Source organism: Gigantopelta aegis, chromosome 4 (genome assembly GCF_016097555.1).
Source record: "Gigantopelta aegis isolate Gae_Host chromosome 4, Gae_host_genome, whole genome shotgun sequence".
Lineage (NCBI taxonomy): Eukaryota > Metazoa > Mollusca > Gastropoda > Neomphalida > Peltospiridae > Gigantopelta > Gigantopelta aegis.
Window position 1 is genome coordinate 108558386 of NC_054702.1, and position 19646 is coordinate 108578031.

The 19646-nt window shown below is 33.9% G+C and overlaps 1 protein-coding gene across 5 annotated transcripts in view; it reads right to left on the reverse strand.

Moving 5' to 3' along the window:
* Positions 1 to 174: 174 nt before the first annotated feature.
* LOC121371721 (ral GTPase-activating protein subunit alpha-1-like) overlaps positions 175 to 19646 on the reverse strand; it is a 95148-nt gene continuing 75676 nt past the window's right edge. For 2 of the 5 annotated variants that reach the window (XM_041497819.1, XM_041497818.1), the window contains 3 exons: positions 19317 to 19432; positions 18674 to 18784; positions 175 to 5399 (listed from right to left, as the gene is read on the reverse strand). In XM_041497819.1, coding sequence (XP_041353753.1) covers positions 5302 to 5399; positions 18674 to 18784; positions 19317 to 19432 — 325 coding nt within the window. In that variant the 3' untranslated portion in view covers positions 175 to 5301. Of the gene's footprint in view, positions 5400 to 8362; positions 8398 to 9728; positions 9777 to 18673; positions 18785 to 19316; positions 19433 to 19646 lie in introns of all 5 variants that reach the window. The other 3 variants (XR_005957820.1, XM_041497821.1, XM_041497820.1) reach the window with 3 other exon arrangements.

Here is a 19646-nt window from a genome sequence, read left to right on the forward strand (position 1 = left end):
ACTGCCCAGATTTTCAAAGCAATATAAAAGATTTGGTCACTTATGAAAATGATATAATTTATTTATTAGCAATGTGACAAATGGAAATGCTATTATACTGCAGTATAACAAAACTTTTTTTTTATTAATGTTTTCTTTTATAGCTACATGTCACAAAACAACAAACACAACTTGAACCATATACGGTTTATTAATTAACAACTCTTTAAACAAAGATCCATTTGCGTCGGTCAATACAATATGATCACTAAACAATGAAATAAATAACTACATGTGGATACATGATATCATAATCTGGTATATATATATTATTCTGCATGCATAAAGTAATGATTACATCAACATATAGGATTAATAATGCTGTTACATGGCAATCACAAATAACATTTTACAAACTGTATGCAATGGTACCACGGAAATATTTTGAGCATTTATTTCAACAAGTTATCATATGAATACTTTAATATGAGAAAAGTAAACTGACGACGGATTTGTGATAAACTGAAACCATGGTTAATATGTCTGATTTTTACAAGTTAATCATAATGTTGACATTCAATTGACTTACAAAAATTTCCCAGCTCACTCCCACCACCTCTTTCAGTTATATGATAAATTGTGTATCTGGGAACACAGTAAACCAAAAGGATTTTAATTTTTGACTTATTAAACAAATAGACGGTACAGTACTCAAAAACACTAATATGAAAGAAAGTGTTCACACTAAAATGTCAATAACTATAATTATGGGATTTCATTATACATGTATTTGAAGAGAATGATGCAAGAAAACATTCTCAAAACACTTCATTTGTAAACAATGTTAATGGTATTGCACAAATAATCCCTTTTGGTAAAAGGCACTCGACACATTGTAGCACTGGTAATATTGCTGTATTGGTGCTGACAACAACAAACAAGTACAAGATTGTCACAAAATAAATAAGACTAAAATTACAATTAATTATTTGCAAATTAATCTGACTATATTTCAAATGCAAGTAATTTAAGGCAGTTCACATTATATGATGATGATGACTATCATTCATGAAATTCACACTACCAACAAATTACAAATCTGACCATACTAGTTATTTATAAAAAAAACAAAAAAAATATTGGTCCGAATTTACAACTCTTAACCACCTGTGGTTAAGAAAAAAACAAGTAAATTTGGTCGTTTACATCTTCGTCAAAATCCATTAAACAGGGATAAAAATTACATTGGATAAAATCCAGAAAATTTTGCAGGGTTTTGAAAAGTAGGGGATCACAATAAGTTTTAAAAAAAACAAGGATAGGGATAGTTTTGGGGTACTGCTGAAATACAGAAATCCAGTTATATTTTTTTTTAGGAATTTCACCTCTGGTTAATAATAAAAAAATCTAATGTCTGAGATAATCTTTCTAGAGGTGATCTTTTAATCCTAAAACAATTAAATGCGCTGTTACAAACTTACCGGTATTCATTTTATAATTTAGACACTGAAGTAATGAGATGTTCCATGATGTATGATTGCAAATGAGTGACATGTCCACACAATACTTCACAATTTAAGATGAAAAGAAGAATGAGATGAATAAAATATTAATACTACTTAATCTGTCGAGTACAAATATCACACCAACAAGAGCCGTGCTGCAGCATAGCAAATACTTGCTATGTGCATCTGCAATATAACATGCTACTTTCAATGGACTTGGATATGGCATGCAATTATTTTCTAGTAACACCAGATGATGTTTTACACAAAATTTCATGCAATTCATGATCAGAGTAGATATGAATATCTACATATAATATGAAACTAGACCATGACTGTTTAACTGCAATTTGTTCAGCTGTTCTTGAGAACATCTCAACGAACACAATCCCTATCATTCCAACCCCCAGATAACATTGTTAATTTTATGATTTTTAGTGTTGTGATGTTATAATATGCCTGAAAATCTGAAATTATTTTTTATTTTGATCTGCAATAGTTTGTAGATGGTGTCAATATATTTATCTTAGGCTGAAAACAATGTGGGGTTGGGGAGACTGACATTACTAATCAAATTTCAATGTATCTTTTCTCAGCTTAACAAACTTGTAGATTTCAATATTGTTTGAATTTTTTTCTCCATGAAATGATATCAGGATGACAATAGATATGGTAATAAATAAAATACCAAAGTTGCTACTCAGCAAATACTGTTTATATTATTTTGCATTCATGAACTCATGTCCACCCCTCATCTACGACTTGCATAGGACATCAGTTCACTCTCATGTAAGATAAACAGCATCGACTTGTAGGTCATTGAGTATTCTCTAAATACTGCTTGGTTTCATAATTGTGACTAAAAATATCCATTGTTAACAGTTTGCAAAAACAGTTCTTGGTTCTCATAACCTAACTCAAGCCGACAAATATTAAAGCCTCATAAACTTTAAAAGACAGCTGTTCATAAAATGTAAATAATGTAAATATTTACGAATGCACCTTGTCTTGTATGGATGAGACTCACAATAACAAGTATTAATATGGAGGTTTACAATAATCAGTTGTAACAACTCAGCTGATTCAACATTAAGAAATCCTTATACATGTTCCCAAATACTTCTTTAAAAAAAACCCCAACTCATCCCTCCCCCTAAAAACACCCCAAACAAACAAAAACCCAACCAAACCCCCCAAAAACAAACATAACATTACCCGGTACTTAAAAACTATTATCTGGTCTTCTATATATTTAAAACAAAAATCCTCCCCAACCAAAAAAAATTCCCCATGAATCAAAAGTAACGGCATCAAATATTAGCATAGTTTTTATGAAGAAAAAAGCATTTGAGAGTACTAACAAAGCAATATATGTCCCCTATGTGCCAAAGTCAAATTTGATCTGCAACAGTATAAAGCTATACACAAAGTTTCAACTTAATATCTTGAGTCTGGAGTCAAAGTCAAAAAAAAAAAAGTCTAGAAAACAAATTGTTTGTATGTCCTAAGTTCAAGGGCCATAACTGTGTTGAAAATGGGTAAAATGTCATGTTAAAGTTTGTTTTGTTTAACACCAATATTAGAGACCACTGATTATTTAATCATCATGAAATCATCATGAAAGACAAACTTCTTCTGTAACAGTACCCGATAAAGCTTTACCCAAAATGTTAGCTCACTATCTTGAGGCAGTTGGACACAGACAGACAGACAGACAGGTAGAAGGATGGAGAAAACCCATAATCCCTCTGGTTGGTCCAGTAGGGAACTAAAAAGATTTAAAAAATAGTCCCCTGGAATTTTATTTCCAATATATGTACCTGCAACTTGAGATGAAAATCTTTGTCCAAAAAACAAATATACAGTGGACTCTGTCTAAACCGGACTGACTTCGTACCGTTAAAGTAGTCTGGTTTACATAGAGGACCGGTTTAGACAGAGTTCATCCAGACTTATGGTTCTTGAATGATTGACAACTCGCGATCAACAATGACATTTGAACCCATGGATGGTTGGGAAACACAGTCATACAAGCCAGACTTGCAATCGATTATTTCACAGACATCCGGTTTAGACAGAGTCCACTGTATTATTATCCACTGTATGTTATTCCACTCAAATCTGCTCAGGTTATTCATCATAAGAGGCTACCGTTTAATACTCCTTTAGGTGGTCATGTCTAGTGTTTTTAACTTTATTAACTTTGTACTTGATATTTGCATGATCATATTCAGAACGTCATGTTAAGTGTTTTATGATTATTTTTATTATTTTATCCCATGATGAAAATCAGATCTAAGACTTGTAGTTTGTGAGAAATTGATAAAAAAAAGAAGTAAATACAATGTTTTTTAAATTGAGCTAAACATTACATTATTTTATTTAACACTTTAAAAAAACCCCAAAAACATGCATTGTGGTGAACATACACAGGTAAACTATCAACTGTTTCAGTGGTCGAAAACCTACAGTTGTGAAAAGTGGAGCAAACTGTGAAAACTTGTTGCACCTAAATGCAAATTGTCATGTTTTATGCTCCATTTGATGTGTCCGAAATGTAGAGCAGACATGCAGCATTCACAGCTTGGGTTAGTTGTTTCCATTTTGGCAATAAACACTGGTGGACAGAGCTCACTGTTCATCAGTCATGGCTGAACAAAAAAGTACTCCTTGCATCAGAATGTATTTTTTCATTTAAAACATTTCAAGATGCAGTGTCAGCCCTTAAGAACACAGATGTACATGATACACCTGTAGTCAGGACAAACTGTGTTATACAAAAGCATTATGCTGAACACAGATGTACATGATACATCTGTAGTCAGGACAAACTGTGTTATACAAGAGCATTATGCTGAACACAGATGTACATGATACACCTGTAGTCAGGACAAACTGTGTTATACAAGAGCATTATGCTGAAACAGATGAGATGGTATTGGGTGTTCGTTAAATATCACAACTTTCGAAGAAAGAAAAATAAAAAATAATCATGGGACAGAAGTATAAACATTAAGAAAGCACAACAAGATCATGGGGTTACCAAGTCAGATCTACTATTCCAAATCACCAGACGTGGAAATTGTTTGGACACTGGAGGGTAACTACATTATCCACATTATTTTAAAATGTTTATTTACAATACGACCAGATGAATTTAAACGCAAATAACTCCTATACCAACATTTCGATTTTATCTGCTACATACAAGTTAAATGCTTGTAAGGGCCCTATCCAGTTATCATGAAAATGGGTCCAGAGGTACATAAAAAGGTTATACTGTACTTCAATTGATGCACTGCTTAGTTGGTACACCAGACAGCATCCTTGTTCATTAATGATTACAACTATTATATATTTTTTTAAAACATTAATAGGCAACAGGCAGTGATTTTTGGCAGCTATTAATGAAGCTACCATCTATTTTTTGTATGCTTACACTTCTCTGCATTTAGTAAATATAACCACTTCTAAACAGCCTCCTATTTCCAATGGTAAAGAACACCTTGACAATGATAAGAATAGCACAATTGGACTAATAGCACACCATCAGGACTAAAGTCATTGCATTAAGACACAGTAGGTTATTTTTGGAAGACAGTCAGAGGACAATGAGAAATAAACACACAGACAAAGCAAACTAACTTCCTGAAGATAGTGTTACATTTAGACCTGAAACTTTGAGCAGTAAACACTGAATCAGCTGCTAGAAACGTCAGATAAGATTTTCCAGTGGGCCCTGCTGACTGAACACCGAGGTAACAGAGGTATGGTGATAACTGTTCCTTCACGTTCACCGTTTCAGTAATACTGATGATCATCTGGCCGAGGATTTGCGGCTCTTCATGGAGAGGCGACGTGCTGTTCGGATGAAGCGGGAATCTGTGTGTCCATCCTGTAGTGTTGACTCGCTTGCTGAAAATACAGAACTTATGCTGTAAACGTGGAAACAAGTGTAAAATTAAAAATGATTAAATTCTGTTTCAGTGATTACACCATGCAAAGCTCGAATAAATACCTGCTGCTATTCTTCAAACAAATTAACAATTAATAACTGACTAGTTATAGAATAGTTAAAGTATGCCAATTTTAATAAATGAAAAAAGAAAAGAAAAAAAAAGAAAAGAAAAAAAAAAAACCCATTCAATATTAAATTATTTCTTTTAAAAATTAGCAACAAACTAGTTACAGAAAAGTTATAGTCTGTCAATTTTTAAAAAATAAAGTAACATGTTCAATAATAATAATAATAATAATAAAAAATAAAAATAATAAAAAAAAAAAAAAAAAAATATATATATATATATATATATATATATATATATATATATATATATTTCAAAATAACTGAATCAATTTAAGAATCTTTTTTTTTTTTTTAAATAATTCAATAAATTAATGGAATACTAACATGCACAGGTCTAGAATGAGAAAAGATAAAGAAGTACACAAACAGTGTTGTGTTTAGTTTCCTTCATTACAGCTAGGTTTTTAAGTCTTTAGCTGAAGATACACAAAGTAGCAAAATTTAAATACATTTGAAGTTTCCGATACAGAAACATGCAAACTGATCTATCTATAAAAAGAACATACGCAAGTCTTTAACATATTACAGCTAGAAATGACCGTCATTAAAAACAAAAATTGGGTTGTGAATTAACATGACTCTTCAGTCCTATTCTGTTTTATATTATCTAAACTTACTTGTGAATATTCTAGTGCACATTTTATTATTAAAATATTATAATTTCTAGCTAATACATAAATTGTGCCTGTCAAAAGGTGTTTCATTTTACACACAAACTTCAGAGACACAAAACATGGAAATAACACTGTGTGGCAAATAATCCAAATATTCCACATCTGACAGGTCAGTCTTACTGTCAACACACCAAACAGAAATGGTACCTCCCGGGTTATACCTAGTCTAAAGTAAATGGGGTATCAGGGTACAGAGTAACAGTTGGCCATCTCCCGGTAGACAAAAAGGGCACTTTTAAAACAAAAAATATAATTATATTTAGTAGTACAACTACCTTGCAATTTAGCTTCTGGGCTACTTTTAGGTTCTTGTTGAAGGACAAATTTTAAACCACTTTTATTAATATGCATTTTATTTTATGGTGAACCAGCTAAATGTGTGCCCAATTTTAAACTAGTTCACATTATTTTTTTGACCAATTAAACTTTACTACCCTATTAGAATAAATGCATTGCAAATTTCTGCTCATAGTATTTCCCCTTCCCCTCCTGACTCTATGGAATCAATTCCTAATTATAATCTGAGGCTGTGCCCACAATCAATTCCTAATTATAATCTGAGGCTGTGCCCACAATCAATTCCTAATTATAATCTGAGGCTGTGCCCACAATCAATTCCTAATTATAATCTGAGGCTGTGCCCACAATCAATTCCTAATTATAATCTGAGGCTGTGCCCACAGTTTGAATCTTTACAATATACGCACTTTAATAACAATAAAAAAATGGCCCCTTTTTGTATTTTTCTGGGATTGCAACTGAACGCCATCTAAGTACAGCCCTTACCTCTGATGTAAAACTGGAAAGAACTGACGTAAAACTGGAAAGAATTGCGAAACATGTACTGACAGAAAGAAGGGAACACATGGTATTTCAGAACAATTTTAATTAATTACTAGGATAGTTATGTCTGTTATACAATACAGAGATGCAATGTGGGATTGGCTATTAGTACTGTAGGACTGACTGCCAAGCAATATGGTTAACGTCCTGATCGGGTCAATGAGGGTTTTGGTTGCAGTCCATATTGGCTATTAGTACTGTGGGACTGACTGCCAGCAATATGGTTAACGTCCTGATCTGGCCAATGAGGGTTTTGGTTGCAGTCAATATTGGCTATTAGTACTATGGAACTGACTGTCAGCAATATGGTTAATGTCCTGATCTGGTCAATGAGGGTTCTGGTCACAGTCCATATTCTTTCCATCAGAAAACAATGAAGCAACCCATGTAAGCAGTTTGACTGCAGAACAGAAATGCAAAAATGGTCAAAGTGAAGAATATTTTTAAAACTATATTTTACTTTCAGTTTCACTTTACTCCATGATCATTTCACATAACTGAATGAAAAATAAGCATGTTCTCAAAACACCCTAACACATGTAATAATGACTCCAGAGAATAGAAAGTACAAGTAATATGCCCACCCATGCTACACGTATGATGGGCCTAAAACAACTAAACAAAAACAAAAAAAAATAAAATAAAATAGCTGGAAAACAAACACCCAACAGCCAGCAAAAGTAAACAAATGCTACTCAATATAAAAAAGCTAGAATTATATAAAACTGAAAGAGAACGAAAACATTCAAAATATGGTTATTATAACAGTACTGCAGGAAATAACTCTTTCTCTAGGCAGTGTATAATATTTTATTAACAAAAGAGAAAAAAAAACCAGAGCATAAAATGCTTAAATTTTATACAGCAACTGCCCAAATACATTCTTTGATTCAAGATAATTTAGCATTTCTGTTGAATGTATGATTTAAGCAATAAATGTAAATGTTATCATAGACGTTTTTTAATTATTGTTGAGCAAAAAATACATTACACATTTGTATAAATGTAACTGTACACTGCAAGAGAAGAGTATTTACCCAGAAAATGTAAATCATTCACATTCAAAACATAACAAGTGCAAAATAAACTAACAACAACAACAGTTTTACATGCTTAAAGAAAATACAAAAAACAACAGCAAAATGAATGCAACATGCAAATGTGCTCCACAGAAATTATATATTATCCTATACAAATTCATAAATGATAAAACACATGAAAATAAACAAGCAAATTAGTACAAATTCTCAATGAACCTAAATGCAAGAACTTACCGGTGGCATTTCCAAATGATTGGCAGCATATCAAGCTAGTAATTGGCAGAACAAACAATATTTAATCATATGCATTTGGAATGCAATTCACCAATGTATCAACTGTGAGAAATGCATACACACTGCGAATGATGTTCATGTATATATACATTGTTTTTGTTGTGTTTTTTTGTTTTGTTTTTTTTACAGTGTTTTACCCAAATTCACCTCTGTAGAGTATGAAAAACATTTATGCAAGATTAAGATGAAATATAGTGAAAAATGCACCCGGATGAATGTGAAAAAGTGAAAGTGTTCCGAGTTCAAACACGATATTGTATTAAACATACACAACTACTGTGGCTGTAAAACATCTCACATTGATCTCTCTTTGGAGAACTGTGCGATGTCTAAGTAAAATGCTCAATACACTATAGATGTGGTTTCACTAAGCTAAGAAATAATGCTTAAACTAAATAGAACAGCAATGGTAACTAACAACTACACACCCCAAGGTCATAATTAAGCAAGAACATAAAAAAAAAACCTGAATAGAAGAAGCAAACTTCCAAGGAGATTAAGTGCTCAGCAAACAAATGAACATCATTCGTTCACTTAACAGTTCAGTGCCTCGTGACAAATCACATGCAAGAATAATTGACCATCATTTTTGAAGTCCATATTTCATTACACAGACATACCAACCAATAAGCATTGAAAAACCACCCCAAAACCAGAAAACATCACATACTGTGTTCATTTTGCAAACAATGCATACACTGTTGTGATTACACGTAGGTAGTCATTCAACATTGGCATTTTAAGACTCACTGACCAAATAAGGATTTCTGGGCAATAATGTACAAGATTAGCTTTTGAGATTAATATTCTTACTGCACCTAAGTTAGCCCTCATTTCAATAGTAATTCTTTAAATGAAAAGCATTAGTAAATATACAACAGCTGTTGCATGCTGTCATATGATAATTCAAACACCAAGACTGGATATTACTGAAACAATACCACCACAAGTAACATTCCAGCTAGTTGATTGCCTTTAGTTGTCTACAACATGGCAACTAGTACTTTTTGTTTCTATTCAAATCCAGCCATTGTCATTCAGCAAACTGAAGCATGGACACAAAATACCTCAGGTCTACAAGGTATCAAAATCGGCACTGTTCGCTCTGTGACGACGTAAACCTTGTGGCCAGAACAAGGCACCAGGAGTAGTGTTGTGATGCTGGCCTACAAAAACACGGCAACATACAGGTGCAAAACAGGTCTCACCCGCTACCAAGGATAACACTTCATTTTTAGCAAAGGTAAAAGTAAAAACCCGAAAGATAGCAGTGGGTGATACAAAAAGTAAATAGAGAAATGTACACCTTGACTTTTAAAATGCTTATTGGTGTCCAAACATCATTTATGGAAGACTGAAACAAAATAAGAGTGCTACATGTAAGTATGCATAGGTATATACAAGAGATCTTCATACACCTAACTTGTTTTATTGTATTTGTTTATTATTATTTAAAAAAAAGAAGTCTTTGTTACTGTAATATTATGGTATGTAATAAAACTGATTACAGAAAGATAAAATTTAATGTATCAGTTTGAAGAATAAAATATTCATAGTAAGCATCACATTTGATTAACCAACTAACTATTGGTTAATACAAAGTCGAGATCCATACCAGCCAGTATAAAGGTTCATAGTCTAAATTAAAACCAGGTATATTTTTCATAGAAGAAATGTAATGTCTGAACAAGACAAATGTGCATTGGGCCATTTAAAATATATATGTTTTCTTTTTGACCCAAAGGTAACTCTCTTCATTGCATATCATTTTAAAACTAAAACAATGATTCTAACTTATATAATTTAGCAATTATTACTTGGCCAAGCGTCGTAAATACACTGCTTTTTGTCTCTACAAATTGGTTCAATCTTCAGATATTTGCTCTTAAAGGTTCTGGACAGAACAAATGAAGACATTAGATATTTTCATGTCTCAAGCAATCACTAATGTTCAATATACAGAAATAAATATGATATGATACTGGACAAAAAACTTTTAGTCTTCAAAAGTAGAGGTTTCTGCAGGTATTTCATCAAAGAATGACAAAAACAGGTTTCTGATAACACTAAAACCAAGCATTCCAGATAAATTTGTATACTATCACCTCTGTCCAAAGTAATGAATAATAAATGATTTAGACCAGCTAAGAGGACCAGGCAATCTTCTAGAAAAGCTAAAGATTTCAAAGAAAGATCTGTCAGAAAGGTAATAGTCTAGGTCAGACAGTTTTTCTAATAATACTAATAGTGCGTGGAAAAACACTGGAAGGAGAAAACCAGCCTCAAATAATTATGTCCTTAGAAGTTATAAATTATGTACATGTATCTGGCCAGCAAAGGTGAACATGATTCTGAAATAATGTTAAAATTTACCATTAAATGAATGTACATAAATAAAACTTTATATACTCTTCAAAAGAAGAAACGCAAAACCACATTGTCGTAACATTTGGAGAATTGATTTAATTATTGAATGGTGAGTCCGATAATTACCAAATGTTGCAGGATTGTTCACAATTCACTCTAGTCCATTGTGAGTAAGTGATAGGACACACCACCAAGGTCAAGGTCATCTGGAGTCAATACCGAGTGTGGCCTCCGCGTGTGTTGACAAATGCCTGGCACCGCCTGCCCATTGAAGCAACCAGAGTACGGATGACGTCCCGGGGGATGGTGGCCCACTCGGCCTGCAAGGCTGCTGCCAGCTCGGGCAGGGTCTGGGGCTGTGGTTGTCGCTGTCGGAGGCGTCGGTCCAACTCGTCCCATAGATGCTCAATTGGGTTCAAATCCGGTGATATCGATGGCCAAGGAAGGACATTAATGTTGTTGTTCTGTAGGAAAGCCGTTGTGAGACGTGCTGTGTGAGGCCTGGCGTTGTCATGTTGGAACACTGCGTTGGCGTTGGCCATAACTGGAACGATGTGTGGCCGGAGGATCTGGTCAGTGTAGCCCTGTGCATTCAGGTTGCCCTGCACGTGGACCAGGTCAGTTCTGCCAGTGTGTGAGGTGGCTGCCCACACCATGACACTACCCCCGCCGAATCTGTCCACTTCCTGCACGCAGTTTGCCGCATAACGTTCACCACGACGCCTATACACGCGACATCTTCCATCATGACGTCGGAGCAGAAATCGGGACTCGTCACTGAACCACACCTGTCTCCATCGCAGTTGAGGCCATTGTCGATGAATCTGGCACCACTGCAGTCGGAGTCGACGGTGTTGTGGTGTTAAGATGACACCTCGAACTGGACGTCTGGCACGAATTCCTACCTCACGTAGGCAGTTCCGTACGGTCTGGTCGGATATCCTGCGCAAACCTGGTATTGCTGCGGCTGTGGAGGTGGCAGTAGTCAATCGTTCCCGAAGGTGGCGTACCCGGATGTAGCGGTCCTGCCCGGGGGTAGTGACCCGTGGTCGACCGGATCTAGGGAGGTCACGTGTTGATCCATGTTGCTGGTAACGGTCCCACAGTCTGGAGATGGTGCTTGGGGACACATGGAATGCCCTGGCAACGGCCGTTCTGGATTCGCCTGCGCCTAGTCGGCCGATGGCATTGTTTCTCTGCGGTTCACTGAGACGTGGCATGTCCTGGATTGTCAACTGTCGGCCATATACAGAGGCCAGGCAAGCGAACACCCTGCACTTTTATACTGTCGGTGTTCATGTTGCACGTGCAGACAACGCACGTGCAGTGGTGACATGGTTTGCACGTGGCTGCGTTTTTGCGAATATTCACATTTTGAAACTTTATTTTACAGTAGCTGCGTTTTATCGAATGTAACCGTGGGAATGTGTTTGGGACATGCAATGACCTTATATTCACAAAGCATGAACCGGTAGGAAACATAAAATCGGAGTTATAACCCATTTGTACCCTTTTGCGTTTCTTTTTTTGAAGAGTATATATACAAAAAAAATAACAGTGGTAGAAAATATCCACTGCTTTTTGACAGATGGAGTGGTGCTTAAAAAACTTTAAAGCCCGGACTCTTAACTTTAAAAAAGTCATTGACAATAGTTTTTAAGGTATGTACCTTTTTTTGTTACGCACAAAATACATTTGGAGCGATGTAATAAAACCACCAGGAAGATAAAAAAATTTAAGATTTGACAAAATTGATAACTGATGCCAGAAGCTTTCAGTATTGTGTAATTTAACAGAATGGTTTTTTTTTTTGGTTTTTTTTTATAGCTCAACATATTTCACAATAGCTGGTAATTAAGATCAGTGTTTTAAGTTTAGATTTTAACACAATTCAAACTGAATTGCACAGATAACCGAAACAGTGTACCTGAGACCAGACAAGTAGTTTAAGAACAAGGAGCCATTTTCACAAAACATCGTAATTTATGTTTGTGACTAGCAGTTATAACTGTCATATGTTTACATGTGATTGGCATCTTATGGAAGATGGAACTTTGTAAAAATGAAAGAAAATGAAATATGTTTACTTCAAACTGTAATAGTTGTACTGTTAGTAGTAATAGGAACTGTGGTTTAATCGTAAATTTATGTTTACTTGCAAAACTAGGTTTATGATGTTTTATGAAATTGGTCTCAGCTCTGGTAAAAAAACAAACAACACAGAAACTATCATTTTATAATTGAGTGCTATGATTTTATTCATTTTTTATCATAAAATGTCACAGCACTTTTCTCATCACATAAAAAGGCTCTTGTGCTTCATATGATTTACAGAAATGATCTTTAAGATATATACACTGAAGTGCTGTCTCAACAAATAATAAAATCCAATGTTATACCTGAGGTATAAAAGTGCTTAATGCACAATTACAAGATACCTTAATTAAAATATAACTAATGAAACAAGTGTTTATGTTTATAGTCCAGTATAAAATATATGCTTTAAAGATATCTAAAACACAGAATAATGTTATGAAAAATGTTAAAACTCTTCTAAACAAGGATAAATAACAATACTTAATCAGCAAATAAAGATACTGTTATGTGAGACCCTGAAGAAGTATTGTTACAAGTTCCTTTCTATTTTAGAGCACAGCCAAATACTAGAGTCAATCATGCATGGTCATGGGGTACATGAACCGTGCATGTTACATAAAATATTTTTAAAAGTTGATTGCCAAATAAACCAACCACTGCCTTTATTCTGTCAGTGTCATTACTGTATTGTCATATTAAATGTTAACTTTATAATAAAATTATGAACTATGATCTGTACAGTTTAAATCTATTTTAATGTATACTTTGTATTCTCAATAACATTTTTTTTTATTCCTTTCTATTTTTGGTTTTACTTACCCGCTGCAAAGCGTCTTACAAAATATCTATGCTAAAAGTTCCAAAGTTAATCCGAAAATAAGGATGTCTTATACGTGATGTCATTTTAATGTTTCCAGGATGTACACTATAGAGCAGATGGGGAAAATCATACAAATTACATCACTATTTAAGGAAAAAACATACAAATTCTTGGTCCGAATTCCTTTTAGAAAAAAAAGCAATTTTAATGAAGAATTTTTAATAATTTTTTATCAAATTTATTGGAAATGAAAACATACATAATGTCATTTCTTGATATTTGACTACAACTTGACAAAAAAAAATTTGATCAGCTTTTAACTTTACTTCAATAAAAAGTTAACTTTTAAAATTACTTTCAAAGGAATGAAGCAGTGCAATGTTGTATGTTTAACAAACGAAACCAACGAAAGCAAATTTTATTTCAAGAAGAGCAACACTGAGTGAGCATTAACTTACAAATTTACAAACATGTCTCTGCATTCAGTCCAATAAACATGTATGATAAGAACTGCCTGTGTTTTTATGAAGTTTATTGTGCTAGATTATATTGGCCAATTATGGGAACCAATAACAGCAGTCATAAATGTATACAAGCAGATTATGACTTTTGACGTCATGCATGTCACGTCACATGCATAGATAAATTACAAAATTGCTAATTTGTCCTCTAGGTCATGATACAATGTAGTTGAAATAACAGAAATAACAGCTTTTCCCCTTAAATTTTATGGTCTGCAGGATACAGCTAATAATACTTTAATGACATAGGATATCAGTTTTATCCTGTTCAGGCCGAATGAGAAATTCTCATTCTTACCTTCAATGAATTAAGCCGATATCTTACGTCATTAACGAGTTATTCTCTATATGAATGAGTAATGAATATTATATCCAGACCACATATGAAGCATGCTACTTACAAAGTGGATTGTCTGAGGACTTTATCAGGATATAAAAGTATACCTCCACACGATCAATTACCACACTCCCGCTGGATGAGAGTTTTTGGCTGTGCTCTAAACTAAGAACTAACTAAATGTGTTGGTAAAATACAACCTTCAATACAATGCTTTTAGCATAAATAGTGTAAACTTCTGATCTCTTATTATTAAAACTTGGAAGCCCTGGCTATTTTGAATAGGTTTTAATACTACTCTTCATGTAAACCTGTAAATCAAGTCAACCCTGGGTAGACTGCATGATATTCAAATGTTACTCAAGTCAACTCTGGGTAGACTGCATGATATTCAAATGTAACTCAAACAGGTTTCTTCTTATTATAATACCACAAATTAAAAACGGTTTCTAATTTAGTCATTTCAATTATATTTGACATTTTTAATATAATTTTAGAATTCCTATTTTAGACCAGTAATACAACCATCTTATTGGTAATCCAAAAACTCTGCAAAAATGAATTTAACACATCGTCTTCAATATGCAACACACCTTGCATAAAATCTTAATTTTACAATGTAAACTTGTGAAGACTAGGTAATTTCAGTTAATTATTTATGAACGTTGACATTAAAAATAATGAATATACCGGAATTAAGTGAATAATTTTTTTATTTTTTTTATTAATGTAGTTCTTGCAATTTAAAACAGAAAACTGTTATCAATAAGACTTTCAATCTTAAATTTATTGACTTTGATTTGTGAAAGTAATGAGATACAGGTGCCAATATATTGATAGGCTTACACCTGAAAAATTTTATGAGTTATAAATAATTCATATTATAATTATGCTAAAATATTAGAATGACAAGAAATACATCAGATGTGCAGAAATGAATTTCCTAGAAAAAAAAATTAAAGTGCCAAAATTTGTTTAAGTTATGTACACATTGATTTTAGATAGAAATATTATATGTTGTTGAAATGCAGCTATAATTCAAAATGCAGGCGACAATATTTTCAAAGTAACCATAAGTCAGGTCACTTGATTTTTACCTAGCTAATCGATTGTTCGGTTACATTAATTATATTTACGTAACCTAATTAATTACTTCAAACATGCATTGAACTAATTTACTGCAAGTTTATGCAACATGAAATATAAAATAAACATGTTTTATTGCAAAACATAAATGAAAAATTTGTTTCATACTTGGTAAAGTGACTTTCAGAACATTTACCGACTGACAATGTAACCAATTGACATTCACGTCAATCTAATGTTGTATAACCAACATGCAAACAGAACAATGGTTTTCGTAAAATATCGTGCTCTGATATGCATCCCAATAAGATGAGACAAACTGTGCCATAACTAGGAGTATGATATGCTGGTTATCAAGGTATGTGGATTTCAATTTACACAACACTAATTCCACTGAATTACATATCTGGCCTACCATAAACAGTTTTTAAAAACATTAATGATGTAAATTTCCTTATTAATCTAGTTCTATTTAGAACAGAATAAAGGAAAATGTTAAATAAAATTTAAATAATTTTAAAACTTTGTTTAAACATACATTAAGATGAACACGCTTTATTGTTTGTGAGAAATGAAGCTAAATGCTAAAACTTAATACAATGCTAAGCACTAAGTAGACAGTCACTGTTGCCGCCAGTAACTAAATCTTGCCTTTTGACAATAAAATAGGAACATCAAAGATTTATGATTTAATCAATGATCCTGCACCAAAGAATAAAAGTAAGTTGCTCAAAACAAATACAAAATATATCTGTAATAACAAAAAGTCAAAATACCAAGTTACAAATTTCAAAAGTGGTAACATTTCTGTTTATAGCAGATCAATCATGACCATAATCATAATAATCTTAATGAACATATAAAAGAGAGATATTTCACTGGTTTTTTGTTGGGTACAATGGCTGAACCACAGTGATATGAACTGTAACTCCTAAGACAAAGTGTGTGCACATAAAGTGGGCTTTAGGGTTTTCTGAAAGCCTGTTACCAAGCTTTAAAACAACAGGGCTTTTCTAGATTATGGTAGCCCCATTCCCATGGCTAGTGATATTCAATGTTGGGCTAGTAAATAACTACTACTGCCATGCCCGACGGCTAGTGAATTTGTTTTGTTCAGATGTTGCAGTTAAGTCTATTTTGTAAATATGAATATCCTGACTCCACACCAACCCCCAATGTTAGTGTTTTTAAGCTCTATCTCCCTCTTTAGGTGACATATCTGATTATTTAGTAAAATTGTATCAACTTAAAGTAAAGTAGGGCTAGTGAATTTTTAAAATCACTGATCGCATGGCTGGTAGATTTTATACAAATTCTAGAAGCCCTGAACAACTAAATGAAGGGAAACATAATAAAAACTGACCGGCCTCGGTGGTGTCATGGTTAAACCATAGGACATAAGGCTGGTAGGTACAAGGTTCGCAGCCAGAGCAAGTTTTAACGACTCAATGGGTAGGTGTAAGACCACTACACCCTGTTCTCTCTCGCTAACCAGCAAACCACTAACAACTAACCTACTGTCCTGGACAGACAGCCCAGATAGATGAGGTGTGTGCCCAGGACAGCAAGCTTGAACCTTAATTGTAAAGCAATTTAAAAACATGAAAATCAAGACTATGCATGATTTGTGTTATATGAAAATATGATGAGTATGAATGCCATTTTGTTATATACTTTTTTAATCTGCACCAAAAAATTATTATGGTAATATAACATAGGATGGGGAAAACCCCCACATGGACTTCATAATTTGAGTTTAGCTGAGCAAATGAAATTGGTCGTAACTGTCATGACAGTAAAGTAGTACCAACTGACTGTCATGGCAGTAAAGTAGTACCAATTAACTGTCATGGCAGTAAAGTACTACAACCTAACTGTCATGGTAGTAAAGCACTATCACCTGACTGTCATGGTAGTAAAGTACTACCACCTAACTGTCATGGTAGTAAAGTACTACCACCTAACTGTCATGGCAGTGAAGTACTACCACCTAACTGCCATGGTAATAAAGTACTACCACCTAACTGTCATGGCAGTAAAGTACTACCACCTGACTGTCATGGCAGTAAAGTACTACCATCTGTCATGGTAGTAAAGTACTATCACCTGACTGTCATGGCAGTGAAGTACTACCACCTAACTGTCATGGCAATAAAGTACTACCACCTGACTGTCATGGCAGTAAAGTACTACCACCTGACTGTCATGGCAGTAAAGTAATATCAACTGACTGTCATGGCAGTAAAGTACTACCACCTGACTGTCATGGCAGTAAAGTACTACCACCTGACTGTCATGGCAGTAAAGTACTACCACCTGACTGTCATGGCAGTAAAGTAATATCAATGACTGTCATGGCAGTAAAGTAATATCAAATGACTGTCATGGCAGTAAAGTACTACTACCTAAATGTCATGGCAGCTAAGTACTACCACTCGACTGTCATGGCAGTAAAGTACTACCACCTGACTGTCATGGCAGTAAAATACTACCACCTGACTGTCATGGCAGTAAAGTAATATCAACTGACTGACTATCATGTCAATAAAGTACTACTACTTAAATGTCATGGCAGTAAAGTACTACCACTCGACTGTCATGGCAGTAAAGTACTATGACCTGACTGTCATGGAAGTAAGTACCCGACTGCAGCTGGATGGACTCACAAGCAATCTGTCACCGTAAATCAGGAAAATAAATTCCCAAACAGATCGCAAATGATGGGCGAAATATCCGTTTCACACATAAATTAAAAAACAACTGCAGAAAGGTATCACTGATAATAGCATAACATAAACTGTCTGATAAATAACAAGTCCATCATTTGGTGCAAGTTTTAACTTGTTCTTAGTGTTTTTCTTCGGATCACCAGTGCTGGCAGAAACATGCTTGGTGGCTATATACTCCATATGTGATAAGCATGTAGTAGTTGTCTTCACAAGGCTGCAACCATACTGCATACAATTAATAAAATATAAGATTATCAAGCCCCTTTTGCCAAAGAGCAGACTGAGCCTTCCTACCTCTGCTGTGTCTGAGTGTCGGGGGAGACATGTGATCGGTCTGGTCGATACCACTCAACTCCGTTGGGATTGTATTCACTGTGATCTCCGACACGGGGGGAGTATCAACAACTGAAATAAAAATGTACATGGCAACCTTTTGTTTTATCAAAAACAACACAGTAACAATAAGTCTGTGGAATTAAATGTGTCATACAGACAACTGGCTTATATAATAATTGCCATGACTGACATTGTTTATTATGCTTTATAAAAAAAAAAAAAAAAAAAATTAATTTAAAATTCCCCTTTAGATTCATGATGCAAAATTCATGACTATTATAAACAGATACAATCAATGCAATAACAGTGCCACCTATATCTTGGTTTCTGACTTCATGAAGCCGATATAAACATTCCAGATTTTAAAACAAATTGTACTTTAAATTATACTGTTTTAACATAATAAACAAAATTTTCTTCAGTTAAATAAAATTATGTTCATTATTCAATAACTAGTCCAGCAATTAACAAAAAACATATAACATAACTTTATATCCAAGTTATTTAATTTTCTGTGTTAAATGCTTTTGACTAAAGTCCATATATTTAAAAAGCTGCCGTTCTTATCAACACACTGTGAAATTTGCATTGCTGTACATACTTGTAGAATTAGGTGGCAACACAGGAGCAAAGACATTGGCAGCGAACTCCTCGAATGTAGTTTGTTCTGTGTGTTGTTGAATGATGGTCTCCAGGCACTTGGCACGTTCCTCGTAACTGCGACAGGGTCAAGGTCAAACTAAAAAACTCAACAAACATCTCCAAAACAAACAGTCACAAAACATAAAATTTACTTTAGACCAACTGTTAAATATCTTGATAACAAAACAATCCCAAAAGATTAGATTTATCTTATACTGAACAACCTGGACACCATTCCAATAATAATAATCAAGTAATTTATTTGTTCCTATATCAGTATCTCCAACCA